The 22960-nt window shown below is 48.6% G+C and overlaps 1 protein-coding gene across 3 annotated transcripts in view; it reads right to left on the bottom strand.

Moving 5' to 3' along the window:
* Positions 1 to 22960, bottom strand: part of LOC138527531 (uncharacterized) — a 1006733-nt gene that overhangs the window by 699639 nt on the left and 284134 nt on the right. For all 3 annotated transcript variants that reach the window (XM_069638786.1, XM_069638780.1, XM_069638792.1), the window contains exon 4: positions 6775 to 6888. In XM_069638786.1, the coding sequence (XP_069494887.1) occupies positions 6775 to 6888 (114 nt within the window). The remainder of the gene's footprint in view (positions 1 to 6774; positions 6889 to 22960) is intronic.

Raw genomic sequence — 22960 nt, 5'->3', positions numbered from 1 at the left:
TGTGCTGCCAGTACTACGAGCACCTTTGTGAATACTCTTGGTTGCGAGACGATGCAGATGGGAGTACGTTCAACTGGTAGTGTGCTCCCACCATCCTGAAACGCAGGTATTATCTGTGTGCAGGGTGCATTGAAATATGAAAGTATGCATCTTTCATATACAAGGTCGCCATTTAGTCTCCCTGTTTCAGGAGTTGAATCAACTCTTGGAGCATGGTCATATGAAACTTTTGGGGTTTGACATATTTGTTTGCAGGGCGCAGATCTAGTACTGGGCGCATGGTAAGATCTTTCTTTGGCACAAGGAAGTATGTTGAAAAATACCCTTGTTTACCTCATTTGCCGGGACGATCTCTATGGCGTCCTTCTCGAGCAGCGCCTTTATTTACTCCAGCAGTATGCTTTGTTCTTCTGCTGTCATTTTCTGCTGTGTCTGCAGGGGGTAAGGTGGTATTTGTAGCAACTCGATACAATACCCACCTTTCACAGTGGACAACACCCACTTGTCTGACGTTATCCCCTCCCATGCGTGGGTGAAGTGAGAAATTCAGCCTCCTACTGGAGTGAAATGGGAGGGGACCTGAAACTGCGTGTCATCGTTTGGGAGGGGTTGAGCCTCTCCCAGTTGAGGTTCTGCCCCTTCCTCTGATCCTTTTATTTCCTCTTTGAAAATTGGATGAGGAACCTTGGCCTTGTGACTGGCTCCAAGACGAGGACTGTGAGCCTTGAGAGTAGCCTGAGGAACGCTGCACACCGTCGTCCCGAATTCTCCTAGAGTTTGGGAGCCCTGTTAGGAATAGGGTTTATTTGTCAACTGTACAAGGGATTTAAGAGTGCTGTACTCCTCCTTGGCACTATTAAGAGTCTCTTCTACAGCCTTCCAGAATAACACATTTGGCTCCACTGGCATGTTTAAGAAGGTTGCTAGAGTCTCTAGCTTGAGCCCTGACTGTCTAAGCTAGACATGACGCTTGATTAACGTTCGCTCCGCTATGGTGCGTCCTGTGTTATCTGCTGCATCAAGGTTGTTCTTTAGGATGCAGTTTGAGTTCTTCTTGCCTTCCGAGAGTTTTCAGTAATTGAGCCTTTAGTGGTTCCGTTTGGCGTTCCAGATCATCCCATTTGTGGCAGCCGTAACTAGCTTAGTGTTGCTAGCGATTCTGGTCTGGTGTGCTGCAGAGGAGGCGTCCTTTCTCCCAAAAGTATATATGTTTTTGTTCTGCTTGTTAAATTCTCATTTCTGTGCTAATTCCCTTCACCCTTAGAAACCCCCAGCTCTTCTGCTGGACTTAAGGACTTTTTTAATTTTAACCCAGAAGTGAATGAGACCTTTTTCTCACTCTCTTATGTATTTTGACCTTATTTGGATTATGTGTTTCCTCTGTTTTTGGAGTCTTACAAACTCCATAGGCATCTACTTTTTGTATGGTGACACAGAGCACATTCAGTGCAGTGTCGCAGAGAAATCCTTTAGATTTCTCATAAGGTTTAAATACCTTTTCTTATGTGAACTACAGTTCCCAAGAATAGTAAAGTGAAGTTGACTTTACTTGCCTTTTCTCTTTGTAGGTCCAGCACACATCATCTTATTTGGAGTGCTGGGTGGTCACCTAGTAGTCCCTTTATCCTACCTTCTCATGTAACATTGTTTACGTTACCCTCACTACTTTAAATCGCTGGTGGCAGTGGTTACATTTGCCTATCATTGTGCTTTTCTACCGCAGGCTGAATCCTCAGCTGCAGTACAGCACTCATGGGTGACCATTTTTGTCAAAATTGCCCTAGTCGTATTTTTTCGCCATTTTCTGTTTGTGAGGTCTTTCTTGGGTTTTACTCTGTGCATTGAGCCAGGTTTGAGCCCTTTGTTAATTTTGCCTTTGGCAGGCTTCAGAGCTGAAGCCCGCCTCTGGCTCCAATGTGTCTGGAAAGGCTGGATGTGATGGAGGTTTCTGAATCTCCCCTGTCCTTTGCATCTAGGAGTGCATGAATGAAACCAGTCCTGATTGGCTGGCTGTCCTGTTAGGACAGCCACCCTGCTGTGTGATTGACAGCCTAGGCTGTGCATGAATGGGAGAAACCTGCTTAAAGGGCAAGGGTTTTGGGACTAGAGGCACAGTCGACCACAGGGAGAAATACCCGACGAAGAAACCGGGAACAAAGCTTGCTGCATCCTCCTGGACCTCTGAAATGCCCGTTGAAGCCCTGCTGCTGTGCTGAAACTCCTAATTCGACAGAGAAGCTCTGGCAGGGACGACTTCTTCCCTTGGGTTAGTGGGACCAACTAACCACGAGACAAACTCCACTGGACCATCTTCCCTGATTGGCAGTACTTCTTCGCTGCTGCAAGTACTGAGTGCCAGGAGTCGAGACATCCATAGTCAAGTTCAATGTCTGGAATCGAGCTAAAAGCTACAGCAGTCTCCTAAGGACCCCCCAGAAGCAGGGCGACCAGGGCTCGAGTCCGCTCAGCAGAGAGCAGGACCCAAGGAGTGAAGGAAGCCCAACTGGTATCCGAGATCCGCGACGGTGCTGTTTACAGAGCGCTGAAACCGTGAAGTGTCGCTGAACCGAAAAGAGCCCGTATCTGCCGACGACCTCCAAACTGCTGCCGCAGGAGCCCTCCAGATGTCCTACCTCTTGTCCCCGCGACTGAGGCTCAGAAACCTAGGGTATGCATCACTGCAACAAGACAGAATCCAGCTGGACCACTTCTTCTAACCAGAGGTACTGTTTAGACCTGGAGTACTTATCTCAGTGTCTTTTTTGCTGTGTTCTTCTAAGTTGGGAATTGCATTAGCTTACCTTTAGAGTTGATTCCAACTCTGCTTTTCACAGGCTTCAATGCTTGTAAACCTACAAGTGATTTCTACAAACTCTCTAATTTTGTGCAAGACTTTTATCTAAGAAGTACAATTCCATAGACTGTGCACCAATTGACTTTGGTTGTCCTGGCTCCCTGCAGACTCTTCTAGCCCATTGACTTTGATATTTCTGTCCCTCGTAGGTGGAAACTTGTTTTACACCGTTATTGCTGGGAAAGACTTGTCTAGATTTCATTGGAAGATATAAGTGTCCTCACATATACTGAGCACCTGTTTAACCTTTTTCCTTCCTTAAACCTTTCCTTTCTGCAACCTCAGAATCTGCCAAGTATAATCATAGTACTGTCCTTATGAATAAAGTCACCTAAGGGTGTAGCAAGTGTGGAAAACGCATATCCAATCCACTAACTTGTGCTGACCCTGAAAAGTATTTTAAAGTATATTTACCTAGTTACACAAATTGCCTTTTTACCGAATGCTTATTTAACCATTGATGTTAAATCAATAAATATTTATAACAGAAACTCTGGGTGCAAGTGTTACTTGGTTACCTGTATTTACGAATTTCATTGCTACAGCTCTACAGCTCACATTTACCTCTCTTGAGATAGGCCTGGTTGCTCAGTCACACTACCAACTTGTGTAGTACAGATCTACACCAAAAGGTGGGTTACCTAATACCAAACAGATAAGTGTTGTGTAGTCTCACACAGTGTGACTGCACCAATCCTTACCTAACACTCCTTGTCTAGCAGGGCTTCTGTCGATGCCAGGGGAGTGCACACCCTTTTCCTGATGGTGGTGATCACTAGGGAATCTGGTTTGAGCTGACCCCTAATATACAGGGGTCTGTTGGCGCGGGACTTAATAGCTTCTCTATTTTAGAGTTGACCGCCCTCGCGAGGCTAGGCACCAGTAGGGATGGTGTGATATGTCCATGGACAGACTGCAGGAGTGGTATAAACTGGGTGTCAGACCTTTTGTCCCCCACAATATCTTCTGTCCCCCACAATATGTTCCACAAAGTCCTTGTCGACCTGTGCCGCCTGAGTGCTGATATTAAAATGCTGTGTCACCTTTAGCAGCAGTTCATTGTACTGGAGTTGATTGTCAATAGGTGAATCTGCTACCAGCTGGTCCTGGTGGCCTGGCGACTGGATCGCGTAAATGTTGTTGTCATCATCATAAAACTGGTCTTGGTCATGACTATAGAGGTCCCCCTGAGACCCTGGGTCTACTTGATCATCATAATACCAGCCCTGAGAGGGGTCTTGATATGTGTGAGAGGTGTCTTGGAATGTCAAGGCCGGAGTGCCTTGAGCAGAGGTGCTAGTCTGTGGCTCAAGACATACATTTTTGCCAGGGGGTGGCTGTGCTGATGCCCCTGGCTGTGAGGTATCTTTAAGAATTGTCAATTGGTCAGGATGTCTGTCCATGAAGTCTACGAAACAAGACATTCTGCTTATAATCTTATTGAATTTTTCAGGTGTATATTCACAATTGTGGGCGGGACACCTGACATGACAGGGGTGGCCTGGGAGGGAGTGACATTCTTGTGGTGCATGGCTTCTGAGAGGGTGTCCAAGGCAATGGAAAACCCTGTCTGTGTCTCTTTTGGGGTCAAGGGCGTCATAAAATGAGACTTTTTCAGCGACCTCGCCCTAAGCAGAGAAGCACTAACGTTTTTCTTAATTAGTTCTTGCATGTTTGGCGTCTTCTCGGGGGACGACGAAACACCTCTCGCCTCCTGTTTTTCGGCTTCCGAAAGGAGGGCCTTGTTATGTGCAGTGTCCGAACCGACTTTCACTTTCGGGGTACTGTCGTGAGGCGAAAGCGTGCGCAATGGCACAGAGGACAATGAAGAACCTGAGGCTTTATCCCCGGGCACAGCATGGGCCTTGACGCTCGACGGTACAGTCAAGAGTCAGCCGTGGGGTATGTTCTTTGTGTGTTTGTGCTTGTGTGTGGCCTGGTCATCGGGTGTCTTCTCCATCATAGAACCGCCGGCCTGCTTCTTGAAGTCGGGAGCCAGCAATTGAAGTTCAACCAAACCCCTCTCACCCTCTGTGTCATTCATGACCTCGATACTGCCCTCGCTGGAGTCTTCCGCCACGTCGATGGAGGCCTCAGCCTGCATGGCATGATTGGCCCAGCGTTTGGTCCGCCAATCCTTTATGGTTTAAGGCCGAAAGAGTTTACAGAATTTACAATCCTTTTCGGCGTGATCCCTCAGAAGACAGTGGTTACACACTCGGTGCGTGCCCTTCCACAGTAATTTTAGGTGACAGGAGGGGCAAAATTTAAATGGGGTTTTGTCCATTATATCTTAAAAAGGCGGTTTGGCGATAAAAGAAGAAAGGGGATGATGGAATAAGCATTCTCTAAAAGAGGTCAGTATGAAGAACCTCCCCCTCTCTCTCTCTCTCTACTGTAATGGGACAAGGCCCGAAGAGGCCCGTGAAGGCCGCGTCTGGTTGATCAGTCAGTCGTCGACGGTGATGGTGTTCGTCGGGAGCCATCGAGCAGTCAACCGGTTGTGCGGCAAGGTGAACAACAAAGGAAAGAAAGAAATTCTACAAGTGCAACTTTAGCTAATCAAAGGCATCTGCCTGGATTTGTATTTGTGACTGACTTTAATGGTTGAAAAAAACAATCTGTGGGACCTCGATGCGTGAAGGACCATCGGTACAGTACACGTCACAGTAGGCATAGTATTACTAAACATGCCCTGTCGATGTCCGTTTTTGAGTTTTGAAAACAAATCTTGTAATACTCTGCAACTTCCACTAGATGTCGGACTATGCAGAGCATGTGATCTAAGCAGATCCACAAACTCCATAATCATTTATACGGTTGTCAACTGGGCTGAATGCACACATTACGGAGGTCCAAATCAATTTGAATCTGTCGCACTTCAAGAGTTTTGCTTATGTAAGGAACACTTTTTTTCTATGTCCAATTTTAGATACATCACTTGCACAGACTATATTTGTAAAGTTGTATATGATTTCCATTGAACCTATTCATCAGCTACATGAGATTCCAAAACTCATAAGGCCTCGCTCCTACGTCGCTGAAGTGAAATATGAAGGTAATATTTCACTGCAGTGAGCTCACACTCACCTGCACACCCATCAGCTCTGCTTGATGCACACAATTGTATGCTGGAACAGCTACACACAGGTTCCTCTTTGCGCCCTCCCTCTGATGCCTCACAGCAGCCAGGAGCCCGCCCGCATGCAGGCTGCACTAAATCAGGAGGTTTTTGAGAAAAGGACCCCACTATCTCTCTGGAACAGCAGACATGCTTGATAGACATCAAGATACAATATTAAATTGTACATGGGTGCCTATTAACCAAAGGGAAATATTGAGCCTCTGCGTTCAGAATAACATCATAGACAAGCTTCACTCTCGTCTATCAGATGTGACTTTGAACCCGTAGGTTGAATATTTCTCCATAGCTGACAGTCACACATGCACAGTTCTATAGATACTTCTTCATTGTGTCAGGCTAAGTTACAAAAACTATGTTTCACCAAAACAGAATTCAAAGAAGAGAAACTCAAAGCTTTGTGGATACGATTTACCCATTTGTCAATTGCAAACAGTGATTTGTATAGCGCACAATCGTCATTGTTGTGAATTTACAGCACTGCATTTTTATCCAAAAGTGGAGCCACTGAAAAGTTCAATATGCCCAACAGACTGAATTAACTGCTTGAATGGAGTCGTGCCTTGGATACTGATTGACTATTTGGCAAATGGCAGGTACAGTGTGGAGGTGAGAGGAGTGCTCTAAAGTGGAGATGGGAACTTGTCAAACCGGGTTAGCATACAATGAGGTAGTCTCTGAGGAAGTAGCTGATGCAAGGAGGTAAAGGTGAGCGTGACATGTATGAGCCCTGCCTGATATAATAACAGTCCCTATTAACATAACCAACAGAACTAACCTGATGCATGATCATGGAAGCTTTCCCTCTTCTTGCAGGGAGTGTGATCCGAAATATACGGCTTCTCCTCTTTCTTTATCCGGAATAATGTGTCTGGGTTAACAATAGCGTAGCCTAATTAAGACAAAGGCAACAAACTTCAGAACCCATGCAAACACAAAATGCTCAATTGCAAATCACATTACAAAAGCTTTTTTCAACACAGGTGTCTCCAGTCAATAATATTGGCACACGTAAATCATTACTGACCACCTTACAGCTAATTAGGATGCTTGGAATGTAGTCAATAAGGGAGAACTTGGATTACACGCTAGTATGTTTCCAACATGACTATCTTCATAGAATTTGTAAAAAGATAATTTCTCTGCTCAGGGGCGTGATTTTGGGAGGCATTTCAATTACTTTCTTTTGTAAAATAATTAATAACATTTTTAAAAATATGTAAATGAAATCAGGCCCGTCTGACAAGTTGCAACATCCAATGTTGCTTTACTAAAAGCATATATAGAAAGATTTCCTACTTATTTAACACAGAGACAACAACCATAGAAGGTTGCTATTGGTACTCTTGTTCAGAGGAGAATTGTCTAGCATTTCCGTGCTGGACTGCCCTTGTGGGTGGGAAAAAGACTGATATGCAAATGGGTTTTCCACCTCTGTGAAAGGTACAGTGAGCTACAACGTGGTTGCAGACCCTCCTAAGTGGGCATCCTCCCATAGAACAGGTTATTTGGCCATGTTTGTTCTCGGTAAAGGGGCTCCCAGACCTTTTTGTGCATACAAGAGCAATGGGTAGATAGGCAGATTCATCCATCTATGTCGGAAACCTTCAAAAACCCCAGCGCTTTCTTCTGGATTTTAGGACTTTTACTTTCTACCCTAGAGACAGTGAGACCTTTTCCCCACTCTCTCATGTATTTTTCTGTGATTTGGACTCTGTTTCTTTCGACTTTGGACAAACTCCATAGGCATCATCTTTGCATTTTGTCACACAGCGCCTTCAGTGCAGTGGCACAGGGAAGTATCTTAGATTTCCCAAAGGTTTAAATACCTTCTCTTGGTGAAACTACTGTTTCCAAAAGCAGTGAAGGTAAATTGACTTTACTTACATTGTGTAACTTTCTAGACCCAGCACACACCATCTTACCATAGGGTGCTGGAGGGATTACTTAGTATCCCCTTTGTCTAGTTTCTCATGTAACATTTTTATGTTACCCTTTCTACAATTAATGGCTGGTGGCAGTGGTTTACTTTTTACTACAATTGTGTGTTTTTACCGTGGGCTGCAAGTGCAGTTTCAGTAAAACACCCATGGGTGTGCATTTTGTCAAAATGCCCCCGGTCGTCTTTTTTTGCCATTTGTTGTTCGAAAAGTTCTTCTTGAGATTTACTCTGCGTGCCAAACCAGGTTTGGTCCCTTGTTCGTTTTGCCTTTGGCAGGTTTCACTGGTGAAGCCTGCCTCTGGATCCAGTGTGTCTGGCAGGGGCAGTAAGTGAGGGAGGTGCCCGAAACTCTGTGCTTAATCCCCTTGGTTACAGGATTGCACCAAAAAGGTGATTGACAGCCAGGATGGAATTAATGGGTGAAACCTGCATAAAAGGTGAGGCTTTTGGCTTGGAAGGCAGAGTTAACCACTAGACGAAGAAATCCGAAGAAGAACTTGGAAGAGATGCCTGCTGCAACTCCTGGACCATTGGTTTGCCCGGTGAAGCCCTGTTGCTGTGCTGAAGCTCCGAATTAATTTCGACTAGAGAAGCCCTGCAAGGACGACTTCTCCCCTGGGGTTGGTGGGACCAATCAACCCGAAAGTGAACTTGATTGGACATCCTCTCGGAGCGGAGCTGGCTGTACTTACATTGCTGCTGCAGGAACCAAATTGCCAGGGAGAGGAACACCAAACTCAGTGCATTGCTTTTAAGCCGGATCCGTGTTTCAGGAAGATCCCCCGGAATCCCTTGAAGCAGGACTGACCAAGCCTGTGCCTCCTCACAGAGTGATGGACCCCAGATGCAAGGAAAGTCCAGAGTGGTTTCCGTGAGACCGCTGTGGTGCTATTTGCTATAGACGCGAGGAGCTGAAACCGCGAAGTGCAGCTGAACTGAAGTTTGCCCATTGCTGCCGCTGACCTTCCAGTTGTAGGGCTGGAATCCCCAGATGTCTTCCCTCTTGTCCCCATGACTGAGGCTCAGGAACACCAGGATCTGCAGATCTGCACAGGAACAGAAGCCAGCTGGAACCATTTCTTCTAACCAAAGGTACTGCAAAGTTAAGAGGACTTACCTCTTGTGGTGTAGCCTTCCTTGTTCTCAGTTGAGACTTGTCTTGGTTGACCTTGCAAAGTTGCTTGCAGCTTTGCCCCTCACAAGCCTCCCAGCTTGTGGCCCTTCAAGTGATTTTATTTCTACAAACCTGTCTAAAAACATTGTGCAAGGCGTTTACTTCCTGCAAAGAAGATCTTCAGCTCCCCTAGACTTTGCTCAACTAACATTGACTGTCCTGGCTCCATGGGAAACTCTCCTCACCTCTGACTTTGTGTCTTTACCTTTCTCCCAGGAAAGGGTTAATTTACTTTGCATTGGAGGGTTCAAAAAGTACTTACCAGGTTATGAATTATTTGTTAAACTTTGTTTTATTCCCCAATCTAACCTTTGCACCAAACTCAGCATTGCTCTAAATGTACCAGTGATAAATCAATGTCCGCAGTGTCCTGGCTATTTAAATCACCTCAGGGTGTAGGAAGTGTCTGTGTGCCATCCCCAATGGGTATCCTCTGATTAGCGAAACTAAGAGTGTGTTTTGAAATATATTTTAAAGTGTTACATGTTTTGCTCCCTTCTGAAGAAGGCTTATACAACTGACTGTTGAATTAATAATTGTTTAATCAAGAAACCTTGAGTGCGAGAGTTTGAGTCCTTTACTTCCATTATGTGCCTTATTGGCAGCTAGACAGTTGTTTTTTGTGTGATCTAAGGATCTTCCTGCTTCCCTGGAAAGCAAGCTTTTTGCATCACACAGTGCCAAAGTGTACACTACTGTTGTCCATCATTGTATTTCAAATTGTATTGCAGAAAACACATTTTAATTTTTCACTTGCATATGTTACTGGATTGCCAGGACTCTCAAGTGGATGTATTGCACGCTGTCAGGAGCCATGGCATCAGGTTCATTTTAGAGAGACTGTGATGAAGACTCCATGACCTAACATGGACATGAGCTACTGTCTTCTTACCAGATCCTGGAGCGGCTGGACGGACAAGCAAACTAGGTCCACGTACCACCACTGACATGCCTTTGCCAGCACAATCAGGATCATTGCTTCCGTCGACTTCCTGAAATTTAGGAATACTTTCAGTTTTAACAGAATCAGAGGAAAAGCATATAGAAAACTTTTAGGCAAGTCTATCAAAAGAGCATTCCCCATTGATCAGAGTTACAGGAGTCTGCAGGCAAAGTCTTTTCATCTTGTATGTTCTCATGTGGCCAAGAAGTCGAGTGACTGTGTTTGTTTCCAACTGATGAGTATTTCTTGTACCACTTCTTCATGTAGGTCCCACCCGTGTTCTTCTCAAAAGGATTTTCTTAGGATGGGCCTATGTATTCTTTATCCCTGGCATATGTGTTGCAACTACCAATAGGTTTGTTGCCAGAAGCCATTTCTGGATAGTTTGAGCTTCCCTCGAGAGGGAACTCAGCGTTGTGCTTGCTCAGGTATTGCATAATGATTGTGTTGTCCGTCTGTATGAGAATTCGACTTGAGGTGATGGAAAGCAGGCATGCTTTCAATGACAAATTAACTGCTCTCAGCTCCAACATATTTATGTGGTATCTAATTAATATAGCCAACCACGTACCCAGAGAAGTCAGATGGCCAATATGGGCAACCCATTCCTCCCTTGATCCTTACAAATCGAATATGGTGTTAATAAAAGTAACAAATGATGCCCTGCAGCAGGTCTTCCCTTTGGCACCACCATTTTAGTGAGCCTTTTTGTCACATGGGTAAGGCTGAGATTTCCTTCTTCATAGGTTGTGTAGGGCCACTGGTTTTCCATGCATTCCTCGAGTGGCCTCAAAAGGAATCTTGGCTTGGCAACATGCGGAAGACCACAGTTCCTAGCGGAGAAGCAATCTGCCTTACTGTAGGGTTTACATCCTTCTTGGGATTATCGCACTTCGTCTTGATAGATGTAATCACTCTTCTGAAGGGTACTCTTTTCCCTTTATGGTATTCAATGTCGATCACGGAAAGCAAGAGATCCGAGTTGGTAATCTGGAGCTCTAGATTTTCCAGCAGAACTATTGTTGCAGTCCTGGCTTGCTTGTCATAATGCATTAGCCTTCAATAGCCATTTATCCTGGTATGGGGTCCACAGATATTTTATAGACCTTTCAAAATGAAAAGCACTTTGCAATTCTCTTGCGTTGGTCTTGAGCACGAATGGAAAAGCTTTCTATAGAAAATGCCAGTTCATCACCACAAATCCCAGGAACACACAATGTTTCTTGGCCAGTGGGATGCGGAAATAGGTGTCTTGGAGGTCCATTGAACACAACCAGTCCACCTACGTATACCTGTTGGAACAACCAGCATTCTGAAATGTTCCTTTTTGATAATTGTGTTTGGGACCCTCAGGTCTAGAATGGGTCTCACAGACTGTGTCCTTTTTCTTTGATAAGAAGTAACTTTTTAAATCCCTTTTGCCCTTCTGCTATTCAGAACCTTTTACATTGCACCTTTTTGTAGCAATTCTCAAGATTCCGGCACCAGTCAGTGCAGATGTCGTACTAAACTCTATTTTGAAGGAAATTAGGCAGGGTGGGGTTTGAACACTTTAGAACGCAATCATTCTGAACAATTTTCAGCACCCAATTGTCTGAAAGGGATGAAGAAGGTGATGCGGATTACGAGCCAGCTTTCCTCTGAAGCACTGTGACAAGGAGGAAATCCACAGGTGGATTGTTCCTTAAAAAAGGAGGGGACCGTAGTCAGGTCCTGGCATCTCTTCTTGGCTCTGGGTCAGGGCTGTCGTTTCCAGAGTCCCCAGGCCGATTGGAAGGAAGGGCTACAGCAGTCTCCGGTTACACAGCAGGCTCTCCGGTCGCTGGAAATCATTTCAGCTGCAAATTCTTCATCTTCCTCTTCGGTTTTGGTTCCACTGGTCGACTACCTCTTCAGCTTCCAGGATCGAACTCTTATGCAGAAACCCAGCCAATCAAACAGCCTTGCAACATTCCAACTTGGGGGTTGGCAATCCTTTCAGGACAGCCAGCCTCCCAGTTTGAACTGGAATCTCACACTCAGGCTGGAACACAAAGTGCTGCAGAGTTTTGGGCTCCTCCCTCGTTTCCTGCCTTCACAGACAAACTGGAGCCCGGCTGTGGGGGCCACAGAACTCCCGCCGAAGATTAAAAAAAATCACACAAAGGAATTTCCCATCCTGGATGTCAGGGGACGGAAAAAAGAAAGGACAAGGAACACTAAAATGGCAAAAAAAACAAGACAGGGACCATTTTGGTAAAATGAGCACCGATGTGTGCCTTTACCGGGGCTGTGCAAACAGCCCGCGGTAAAGGTGCACCAAATTAATAAAAAGGTTCACTGCCACACGCCATTAAAGGTAAGTTTGTCCTTGTAACATAAATCTTACATTTAAAATTAGAAAGGGAATACTCAGTATCTCCCCAGCACTCCACATAAGATGGGGGTGCTAGTCTCACCTAATAAGAAGTAAAAGCTATCCAAAGATCCTTTCTACCCTTGGGAACTGTAGTTCTCACAAGGTTAGCCAGAGAAAGTTAAAAGGGGAGCCCCTAGGGTAACCCAGCAACAATAGGCACTTACTGCCAAAATGTTGTCAAAGAGGATAACTTTTAAAAGACACAAAAGAGAGTCTTAAAAATAACCCCACAAAAAGAGCAAAAGATTTTGTGAGTGTGGAAAACGGTTCCCACTCACAGAGGTATAAGGAAAAATAATCCACCATTAAAATGAAAACTTTCTGGGGTTGACAGAGGTCATGAAGATGTATCCTATGAAAAGCTTACCTAACAAAAGTCTGCATTCTTTCTGATGTAGCAAGATTAACCAACATTGGAGACCCTGAAAAGGATTGGCTAAAGGGACACAAGCAGCAGCTGGAGTCGGAGGCAAGAGTGGGGACCCTGGCCACCTCTACGTACACTCCAACGCTCTGGAGCGACTTCCCACACAGCATAATATTCTCCCCACAGTACCTTAGGTTAGAAGAAAGGATTGTGGCTGGATTCTCCTTGATATGGCAGCGCTGGACCCGACCACCGGATTCCTTGGTCTGATGACGAAAGGCAGGACAATGGATGTGATCTCTCAGCAGCAGTCTTGAGGGAGGACATCTGGGACGGTTTTCATAAACTTCACTGGTCACGCTGCAGTTTTGGCAACTTTTCTGCAACACCAACAAAGGACACGATTCGCCTGGTCATTCTTCTCTGGTTCCTGCAGTCCCACACTCTGCTGAGGGGGTCTGGACGAGTTGGAGTGTGTCTCTGGAGTGTCCTTGAGGGCTCAGCAAAGACTTGGACGAAATCAGATTTCCCATGACAATGCACTCAAAATGGGAAGCAGTTCTCCTGGTATTGGCACTGGAAACGCACAGGACCTTGGGAGATGGCTCAAATCAAAGTTTGTCTTGTGACTCGTTGATCCCACCAGTGAAAGTGAAGGAGGAGTCCTCTTCGGAGCTCCTCTGTTGCACAGAAAACGGGGTCAGGACAGCAGTGGTCACTTCACAGTGTTGCAGAGGGCCTGTTGGCATCTCTGGTCGTCTTCTTCTTCGGTTACTTCTGTTTCCAATGGTTGACTTGCCTTTCACCTCAGGAGCCTCACGTGCTATACAGTTCCAGCGCACACTACTCTGCAATCTCTCTCAGCAATTTACAGAAAGGGGCAGGTAGCTGTCCAATCAGGACAGCCAGACCCCCAGTGGGCGCTGGTTCCATTCAGGCAGACAAAGGGCAGGGGAGTGAACAACTGCTCCTTCATGTCCTGCCTGCCCAGATACACTGGATCCTAGGCGGGGACAGCCAAGGGTTCCAGCCAAAGGCAAAACACACACACAGGTCTGCCCCGCCCAGGACGGTAGAAGAAAAGCTGACAAAGAACATCCACGCTAGTAATGGCGAAAAAAAGAAAGGAGCCACCAAGTTAATGCTTGGGTGATCCTATTGTGTATAACCGGGGCTAGGGACATAGTCTGCGGTAGAAAATTCATGCAATAGTTGGTAGAACATGTCCACTGCCAGCAGCCAAAACTAGGAGATTGTCTATGTGACATAAAAGTCACAGGAGCAGAGATGAACAAGTTACTTTCTTACCTGGTAACGTTCTTTCGATGGGATGGTCCGACGACGTATTCCATATCTATGACATGTAATCACCACAGCTGTGCTGCTTCGGAAACTTTTTTCGGCGTCTGCGTCCTGCGTCGATGACGTCGATGCGCCGTCGTCGAGGACCTCCTCCGACGTCATCCGATGTGATAAGTAGGACGCATGACGCCCGTAGCCTCAGTTGTAGTTTTTTCCCCCAGAACGTGTGACATTAGTCAACTGCCAGTCAGACACAAAGCCTTGCGGAACGTAAGCTGCAATCGCAAAAGAAATTCTGCAGCGGGGAAGGCAGGGCGGGAGCGATATGGAATACGTCGTCGGACGATCCCATCAAAAGAACGTTACCATGTAAGAAAGTAACTTGTTCTTCGAGGGGATTGGGTCCTCCAACGTATTCCATATCTATGACAGACTCCGAAAGCAGTACCAGAGCAAGGAGGAGGGAAAGAATTTAGAATCAAAATTTAGAATAGCCAATCAAATAGCAGAGCAAAGGACCGCCTTGCCAAAGGCCAGATCCTGTCCTCGGATGGAATCTAGGGAATAGTGACGTACAAATGTATGTACTGAAGCCCAAGTGGCTGCATCACAGATGTTGCGAATAGGAACACCCCTCTGCAGGGCAGTAGATGCAGCCATACCCCTGGTAGAATGGGCCCGCAATCCAGCCGGTGGGTCCTTACCCGGCAAGCGGTAACACTCTGAGATGGCCAAAATAATCCAGCGAGACAAAGTCTGTTTCGTCACAGCTTGCCCCAAACGCTTTCCTGCGTAACCAATAAAGAGTTGATCGTCCACTCTGACCCGGGACATGCGTGAAACATAAAAGCTTAAAGCTCTCCTAGGATCAAGCCTATGGAGCCTCTCCTCTTCCTTACCAGGATGCGGAGGAGGATAGAATGCCGGAAGAACAACCTTCTGGGCCAAATGAAATTCCGTCACTACCTTCGGAAGAAAAGAAGGACGAACTCTAAGGACAACCCTGTCCTTGTGAAATACAGTGAAGGGTGGCTTAACTGAAAGTGCCTGTAACTCACTCACTCTGCGAGCGGAAGTAACCGCAACTAAAAACACAGTTTTCAGAGTTAACAGCCTCAAAGGGCAAGAATGTAAGGGCTCAAACGGAGCACCCATAAGAAACTTAAGAACAAGGTTTAAATCCCAACCGGGCACCAGGAAAGGTGACGGAGGGAACACATTAGTGAGCCCTTTCAGAAACTGTGAAATTAAAGGGATTTTAAAGTAAGAACACTCTTCAGACGAGCGCTTAAAGATGGACAGCGCCGCCAGGTAACCTTTAATGGTACCCACTTGCAAGCCCCTGTGGGCCAAAGAAAGTAAAAAGGACAGAACCATGGGGATGTCACATGCAAAAGGATCCACATTCTGAACTCTGCACCAGTCGCAGAACTTACGCTAACGGCAACAGTACAGAGACTTTGTTGCTGGCCTTCGGGCCGAAAGCAACACCTTCATCACGTCTTCAGGGAGGTCCCAATCCTTTTACCTCAACCTTTCAGAAGCCAAGCGTGAAGGTTGAGGGATCCGACCTCTGGATGGAGAACCTGACCCCCCTCCCGTGAGAGCAGATCGTCTCGGTAGGGAAGACGACGTGGAGGGCAGATGGACAAGTCGAGAAGGTCTGGGTACCACGTCCTCTGAGCCCACGCCGGGGCAATGAGGATCATCCGGGAACCGAACTTCCGTAACCTCCGCAGCACTTGCGGGATGACGGGGACTGGAGGAAACGCGTACAGCAGTGGGAATGACCACTCCACCACGAACGCGTCTCCTAAGGCTCCTTTTGGAGGAAATTCCCGCGAGCAAAACCTTTTGCACTTCTGGTTGACACTGGAGGCGAAGAGATCCACTTGAGGGGTCCCCCAAAGGGCGAAGATCTCCAGGAGAATCTCCTGAGCCAACTCCCACTCGTGAGAGATCGCGCTCTGCCTGCTCAGAGCGTCCGCCGTCACGTTTTCGTCTCCGGCCAGATGAACTGCCGAGATCGAAACTTCCTGCTGGATGGCCCAGAACTCGAGCTGCATCGCCTCCCTGCACAGAGGAAGTGACCCTGCCCCCCCCTTTTTGTTGAGGTAGTGCATGGCCACTGTGTTGTCCGTCAGGATCAGGACACTCTTTCCTCGCACAGTCGGCAGAAAAGCCTTCAGGGCTAGCCTGACGCCCTCAGCTCCAACAGATTGATATGGAGTCTGGACTCCGACGGAGACCAACGACCACTGACTCAACTCGTTGGCATGAGCTCCCCATCCTGTGAGGGATGCGTCCGTCACAATCGTCACCTCCGGCCAGGGTAGCCAAAACGGAGCCCCCTTCATCAGATTATCTTCTACGGCCCACCACAGAAGGTCCTGGGCGACCGAGGACGGCACCTGAACAGGGTCATTGCAAAGATCTCATCCGCAACCTGGCCTCTGGCTATGATGTACTGGAGCCTCTGAGTTGGTGTCAAATGAGACTTCTTTAAGTTGAGGGAGAAGCCGAGCTTGTGGAGGGAGTGGCAGGTGACTGACAGATGATCCAGGACCTGCTCGGGAGAGCACGCCCTGATCAACCAATCGTCCAGGTAGGGGTAGACGTGAATCCCTCCTTTCCTGAGGTGCGCTGCCACCACTTACATGAGCTTGGTGAAGACCCTCGGGGCGGAGGTCAATCCGAACGGCAGGACCCGAAACTGAAATTGCGAGTCGCCAAACGCGAACCTCAGGTACTTCTTGTGCTTTGGATGTATCGGCACATGAAAATAAGCGTCCTTGAGGTCGAGAGACACCAACCAGTCCTGAAGTTGAAGGGCCTGGAGGACTTGAGAGAGAGTAACCATCTTGAACTTGTCCTTCCTGAGGAGTTTGTTCAAACCGCGCAAGTCCATGATGGGTCTCAATCCCCTGTCTTTCTTGGAAATCAAAAAATAAGGGGAATACCATCCCTTGTTCCTCTCCGCTACAGGCACCAGTTCTATGGCGCCTTTCTCCAGCAGGGATTGAATTTCCTGCGCAAGGAGCGGATCCGGACTCTTCAAAGAGAGATTCCCCGGTGGATTGTATTGAGGCCTCTGCCGGAAAGGAAGACAGCAGCCATGGGTTATGATCTCTAGAACACACACATTGAAGTAATGGCGCGCCATTCTGCAAGATGCTGCACCAGCCTTCCCCCAACCAGCGAACCATGGGACATGGCCTCATGACTGAGCTGAAGCGGCTGCTGCGTTGCCTGAGGGCAAAGAGGCAACTGCCCGAGCGGCCTTGGCACCTCGAGTACCTTGTTTTCCACCTCTGGCACTCCTACGGTGGCCCCTTTGACTGGCAGCTCCTCTCGCTTTACCAAAGGATGAGTAATAACGAAAGGAACCTCCCCTCCATTGCTATCCCCTAGGATGAAAACGCAGAGGTTGGCGAACTGCAGCGCCCAACGACTTCGCTGCAGCTTTTGAGGTCTGCAACCTCTCAAGGCTCTCGTCAGACTTGCTGCCAAAAAGGTGTTCACCATCAAAGGGCATGTTGAGGAGCCGGGACTGCACATCAGGAGCAAACCCCGACTTCCGCAACCACGCAAACCTGTGTATCACGGTGCTCGCCGCCATTGACCTACTGACGCATTCAGCTAAATCCAAACCCGACTGAACGGACTCACACATGGCATCCTTACCATCCTGGACCTTAGCAAGGAAACCATCCTGTTCGGCCCCTTCGGGAATATGTTCAGCCGCTAACGCAACACAGTTCCACAGAGTGTGTGTGAAACGAGACAAGGCACAAATGGAGTTGGCCGCCTGAAGCGCCATACCACCAGAAGAAAACACTTTCTTCGCCCAGCCATCAAAACGTGTGTCGTCGCTATCAGGAGGGATGGTAGGGTACGACGCCTGCTTTGCCGGGGCCGTGGCCGCCTGCACCACCAAACTCTCCGGAGTGGGGTGCCTGGTCAAGTAGCAGGGGTCGCTACTGGCTGGACGGTATTTTCGCGACAAGGATCTGCCCACCGCCGGGAGACTCTCCGGAGCAGTCCAAGCCACCGCCACCCTTCTCTGTAAAGCCATATGGAACGGCAGTACCGGGTCAGTTGGGGGACCAACATCAAGGATGTCCGTTAGATCACAAACTCCCCTGGGGGAGCAGACCATCCCAAGTACTCAGAAACCCTAGCCTTAAGGCGCCGGTACGAGGAATCGGCATGAGAGCCAGGCTCAGACCTACAAAACTCCTCCTCCGGAGAGGTGTCAGGTCCACTGGCATCATGCAGTGACTGCCTCAAATCATCAAACTGACTGGCCCGAGACAATTTCATCTGGAACCTGACTAGGAACCAGGCCATCAGAATCCTCATCCGCCTCTGAAATATATTCCAGGTGGCGAAAAGAAGGCACCCGAGAGTGCTTGCTCTTAACCAGAGCCTTCCTAGGGGGTTCCCCCGTGCCACGGGGTACCTCCGACACGAAGGCATCGATGGCGTCGAGCGAATCGGCGCCGGCGTCGAGAGAACAGGCATCGGCACAGAGAGGATCGGCGTCAACGTCGAGGAAATCGGCGTCGACATCAGATGCAGCGCCGCCAGCATCGGCGGCGTCGACACAGCCCTCGAAGCCGGAGCCCCGAGCGTGTCCTTCGATGACCTGAGTGTCGACGGCTTCGACGACTTCCTCGGAGCCTGAGCCTCGAGAAAGCCTGTTGACGCCCTCGACGCCTCAGACGTCGATGTCTTCCTCGAAGACCTCACAGGTGCACATGGTCTCGAACGTGTCGAGGACCGGGACCTAGAACCGGTACGTCGAGAACGAGTCTCCTTGTCCGAACGGGACCTCTCCCGTGACTCGTGCCGATCACTCTTGCGAGCGGTGTCTCTCGACCTCTCACGACCGACCCCACTCGGGGGCGCGGACGGCTTAGTACCCTGCGACTCAAGAATCGCCAGCATTTTCTTCCCGAAGGAAGCCCATTCCTCCGGCGTCGCACAGCTGGTGGGGTAAGCGACGTGCCGGGCAGAGTCCTCCGAAGAGGACCTGGAAGACGACCGGTGTCAGCGCTTCCGAGAATGCCTCGAAGAGGCTGAGGAGTGGCGAGACCGACTCCTAGAAGGAGACCCACGAGACTTCCGACGATGACGCGGAGAGTCACCCCTCGAAACATCTGTCGAAAGCCCCGCAGACCTCGACTTCCGGGGCTTGGACACCCGACCTACTGACAACTTCTTCTTACGTTCGCGTAAGGCTTTGGACGTGAGCGACTGGCAGTCGATACAGTCATCCGTGTCGTGGGCCTCCCCGAGGCACCAGAGGCAGGCGTCGTGCGAGTTCGTCACCGACATCTTGGACCCACACTCCCCGCACTTCTTGAAGCCCGGACGCGGGGTCGAAGACGAAGTAGAAGACATCTTCACACACAGGATTTTCACAAAAACTAACAGGTTCGAAGAACCGAGAAGAACAGAACTCCAAAGAGTCGAGGCGTTAACCGAGATTCACGAAGCAACACGTTTGCGGAAAAAACGGAACTGAGGCTATGGGCATCGTGCGTCCTACTTATCACATCGGATGACATCGGACGTCGGAGGAGGTCCTCGACGACGGCGCATCGACGCAAAAAAAAGTTCCCGAAGCAGCACAGCTGTGGTGATTACATGTCATAGATATGGAATACGTCAGAGGACCCAATCCCCTCGAAAATGGGGATACCAAAGGGCCTCCAGCAACACTGCCCATAAAGATATGTGTGCTGCAATAGAAAAATGCATATGCCTTAAAAAGAAATACGGAGGAAAGTAGACTCCATAGGACAGTAAAACACAAAGAAGAGAGTTCCAAAAGACAGAGCCTATAAGAATGAATGAGTGGAAAAAGGCTCCACCCATTCAGGATTAAAGAAAAAGGTCCAGAAGTCCAAAAACAAGTGCTTGGGGTCTCACTAGGAGAGGGGATGTAAAATAATTAATCTCCCCAACAGCCACCCAACCTGGATACTCCTGCAACCTTACTCCCAGATAATCAAAGCGGTCAACCTGCTCAATTAGGACACCTTCAGCTTTTAGCTGAAGTAATGTATGCTTTGAATAACAAGGGCTAAACAACATCAACTTTGTTTTTTCCAACATTAAAATTAAGTCATAGCTCTTTAAATGTGGCCAGACCAATGGATAGATTTCTCCAGACCCTACAGAGTGGTTGCTATCAAAACCGCATCGTCCGCATAAAATAGGGCCGGGTATTTACCAGAAGCCAATTTCAGGCAGTTTTGGCACCAATTCAATAAGGTTTAAATTACTTGCCTGTAACCACTGTGTCCCTGTGCCCCCACTGGTCCCTGTGTCCCACTGTGTGCCCCCTCTCGTCCCCGTGTCCCACTGTGCTCCCCCACTGTACATGTGTCCCACTGTGTGCCCCCACTGGTCCCCGTGTGTCCCTGTGTGCCCCCTCTGGTCCCCATGTTCCACTGTGTGCCCCCTCTGGTCCCCTTGTCCCACTGTGCTCCCCCACTGGCCCTTGTGTCCCACTGTGCTCCCCCACTGGCCGCTGTGTCCCACTGTGTGCCCCCTCTGGTTCCTGTGTCCCACTGTGTGCCCCCACTGGGCCCCGTGTCCCACTGTGTGCCCCCACTGGGCCCCGTGTCCCACTGTGCTCGCCCACTGGGCCCCGTGTCCCACTGTGCTCCCCCACTGGTCCCTGTGTCCCACTGTGTGCCCCTGCTGGCACCCGTGTCCCACTGTGTGCCTCCACTGGTCCCCGTTTCCCACCGTGTGCCCCCACCGTGTCCCCGTGCCCACACTGGTCCCCGTGTCCCACTGTGTGCCCCCACTGGTCCCCTTGTCCCACTGTGCTCCCCCACTGGTCCCCGTGTCCCACTGTGCTCCCCCACCGGTCCCTGTGTCCCACTGTGTGCCCCCACTGTGTCCCTGTGCCCCCACTGGTCCCCGTGTCCCACTATGTGCCCCCACTGGTCGCCGTGTCCCACTGTGTGCCCTCACTGGTCCCTGTGTCCCACTGCCCCCTGAGTCTGTCTGTTCAGCCCTCTTGCCCTCCCCCTTCACCTTTCTTCATCTTAGCACTTACTCTTATCATTGTCTCTTGACCTTTGATAACAGCTTGTCTGTCACCCCCCTTCCCCTCTTGTTTTTCTCCTCCCACCTACTCCCAACACTACCCTTATCAGGCATTGTCCCGTTAAGATAGTCTATTGTTCGCTCCTCTCCTTTTCCCTTCTCTCCCCTTCCCCACACCTCCCGTCCTCCCCCTCCTTTTGTCACTCTTGCACTGCAACAATTGTCGTCAGGCATAGTAATGTTACTGCTAGTATTGTCTCCTTTTTTTCCGTCCTCCTCTCGCCCTTATCGTTCCATGCACTTGTACTATCGCTTATGATATGATTGTAATTATTTTACATTCAGATTTGTTATAACGACCTGTTAAGAATGCAACTGTATTCTCCCATGTACCCTCCCTCCTTGAAGCGCTTTGAAAGACATTCTGTATAGGCGCTATACAAATAAACAATCAATCAAAACTATTGTTCTTTAGCATGGGTCTGGCATGGATTCAAATGCTCATGAATATTCCCTGTTGTCAGGCTCGGAATCCTCGATAAAAGAAAAAACAGTTTCACTTTAAAACTGTATTTCTCCTCTAAACCAATCACTGTCCTCTGGGTCATGCTGCCCCCATCCAATGACAGTCCTCTCGCTTAGCTCCACCCTTGGTGGCCATCTTCAGATTTGTTAAGCACGTGAAGCGGCAGTATGAACCAAGAAGAGCCACAGAGAGGAAGGCGGGAGGGTACATATAAGAATCCATGCCAGACCCATGTTGGAGAACAATAGTTACAGGTAAGTAATTTAAGCCTTCTCCAACATGGGGTCTGGCATGGATTCACATGCTCATGAATAACGATTACACATCAGTACATACACGATCACGGGAGGTGGCAAGGCTGAACAAAAGCAATCAACATTCACCTCTGGAACAGACTCACCTCAAACAAACAGTTTGCTTGGGCACCGCTTGTCCAACTCTGGACTACTCCCTGGAATCCCTGTTGACACAGTAGAACCTTGTGAAGGTGTCCGTAGACCTCCACGTAGAAGCCCTGCAGATGTCGAGCAGGGGCATACCAGAAAGAAACCCCGTTGTTGCTGCGATGGCTCTGGTGGAGTGGGCTCTCAGCTGGCCTGGCAGCAGCCTGCTAGCCACTCGATGACCGTGCATAAGGCAGCCGGAGAGCCACCTGGAGATGGAAGCCTTCGAAAGGGCCTTTCCTTGATTTACAGGTCCAAAGTTGATGAACAATTGAGAGGTTTCTGAGAGGCACAAACAAAATTCTTCGTTCGTGCCACATCGAACTTCAAGGCACGAGCAACGTCCAGTGAATGCAAGGCTTTTTCTGCTGGTGACGACGGATTTGGAAAGAAGACAGGTAACACCAAAGGTTTGTTGAGATGGAATTCCGATGGTACCTATGGCTTAAAAGTGGGTGTGTACGCAGTACCACTTTCGAAGCATGGAAAGATAAGTAAGGCTGCTTGCAAGACAGGGCCTGAATCTCCCGACCCGCCTGGCAGAAGTGATAGCCACGAGGACAGTCGTCTTTCATGAGAGAAACTTGAGCGGAACCTGATGCATAGGTTCGAAGGACACTCCCATGAGCTTAGTTAGCAAAACATTGAACTCCCATGCAGCGGCAGGGGCCTTCCCCTGTGGGAAAATCCTGAAGAGTCCTTTGAGGAACTCCTTGATGAGCCTGTGAGACCACAGCGAAGGTCTGCCCGGGGACCTGGTATACCTGTATATAGCGGCGAGATGCACCTTGATAGAGGCGT

Source organism: Ambystoma mexicanum, chromosome 1q, assembly GCF_040938575.1.
Source record: "Ambystoma mexicanum isolate Mex_15411 chromosome 1q, UKY_AmexF1_1, whole genome shotgun sequence".
NCBI lineage: Eukaryota > Metazoa > Chordata > Amphibia > Caudata > Ambystomatidae > Ambystoma > Ambystoma mexicanum.
This window is presented reverse-complemented; position numbering and strand designations above follow the sequence as displayed.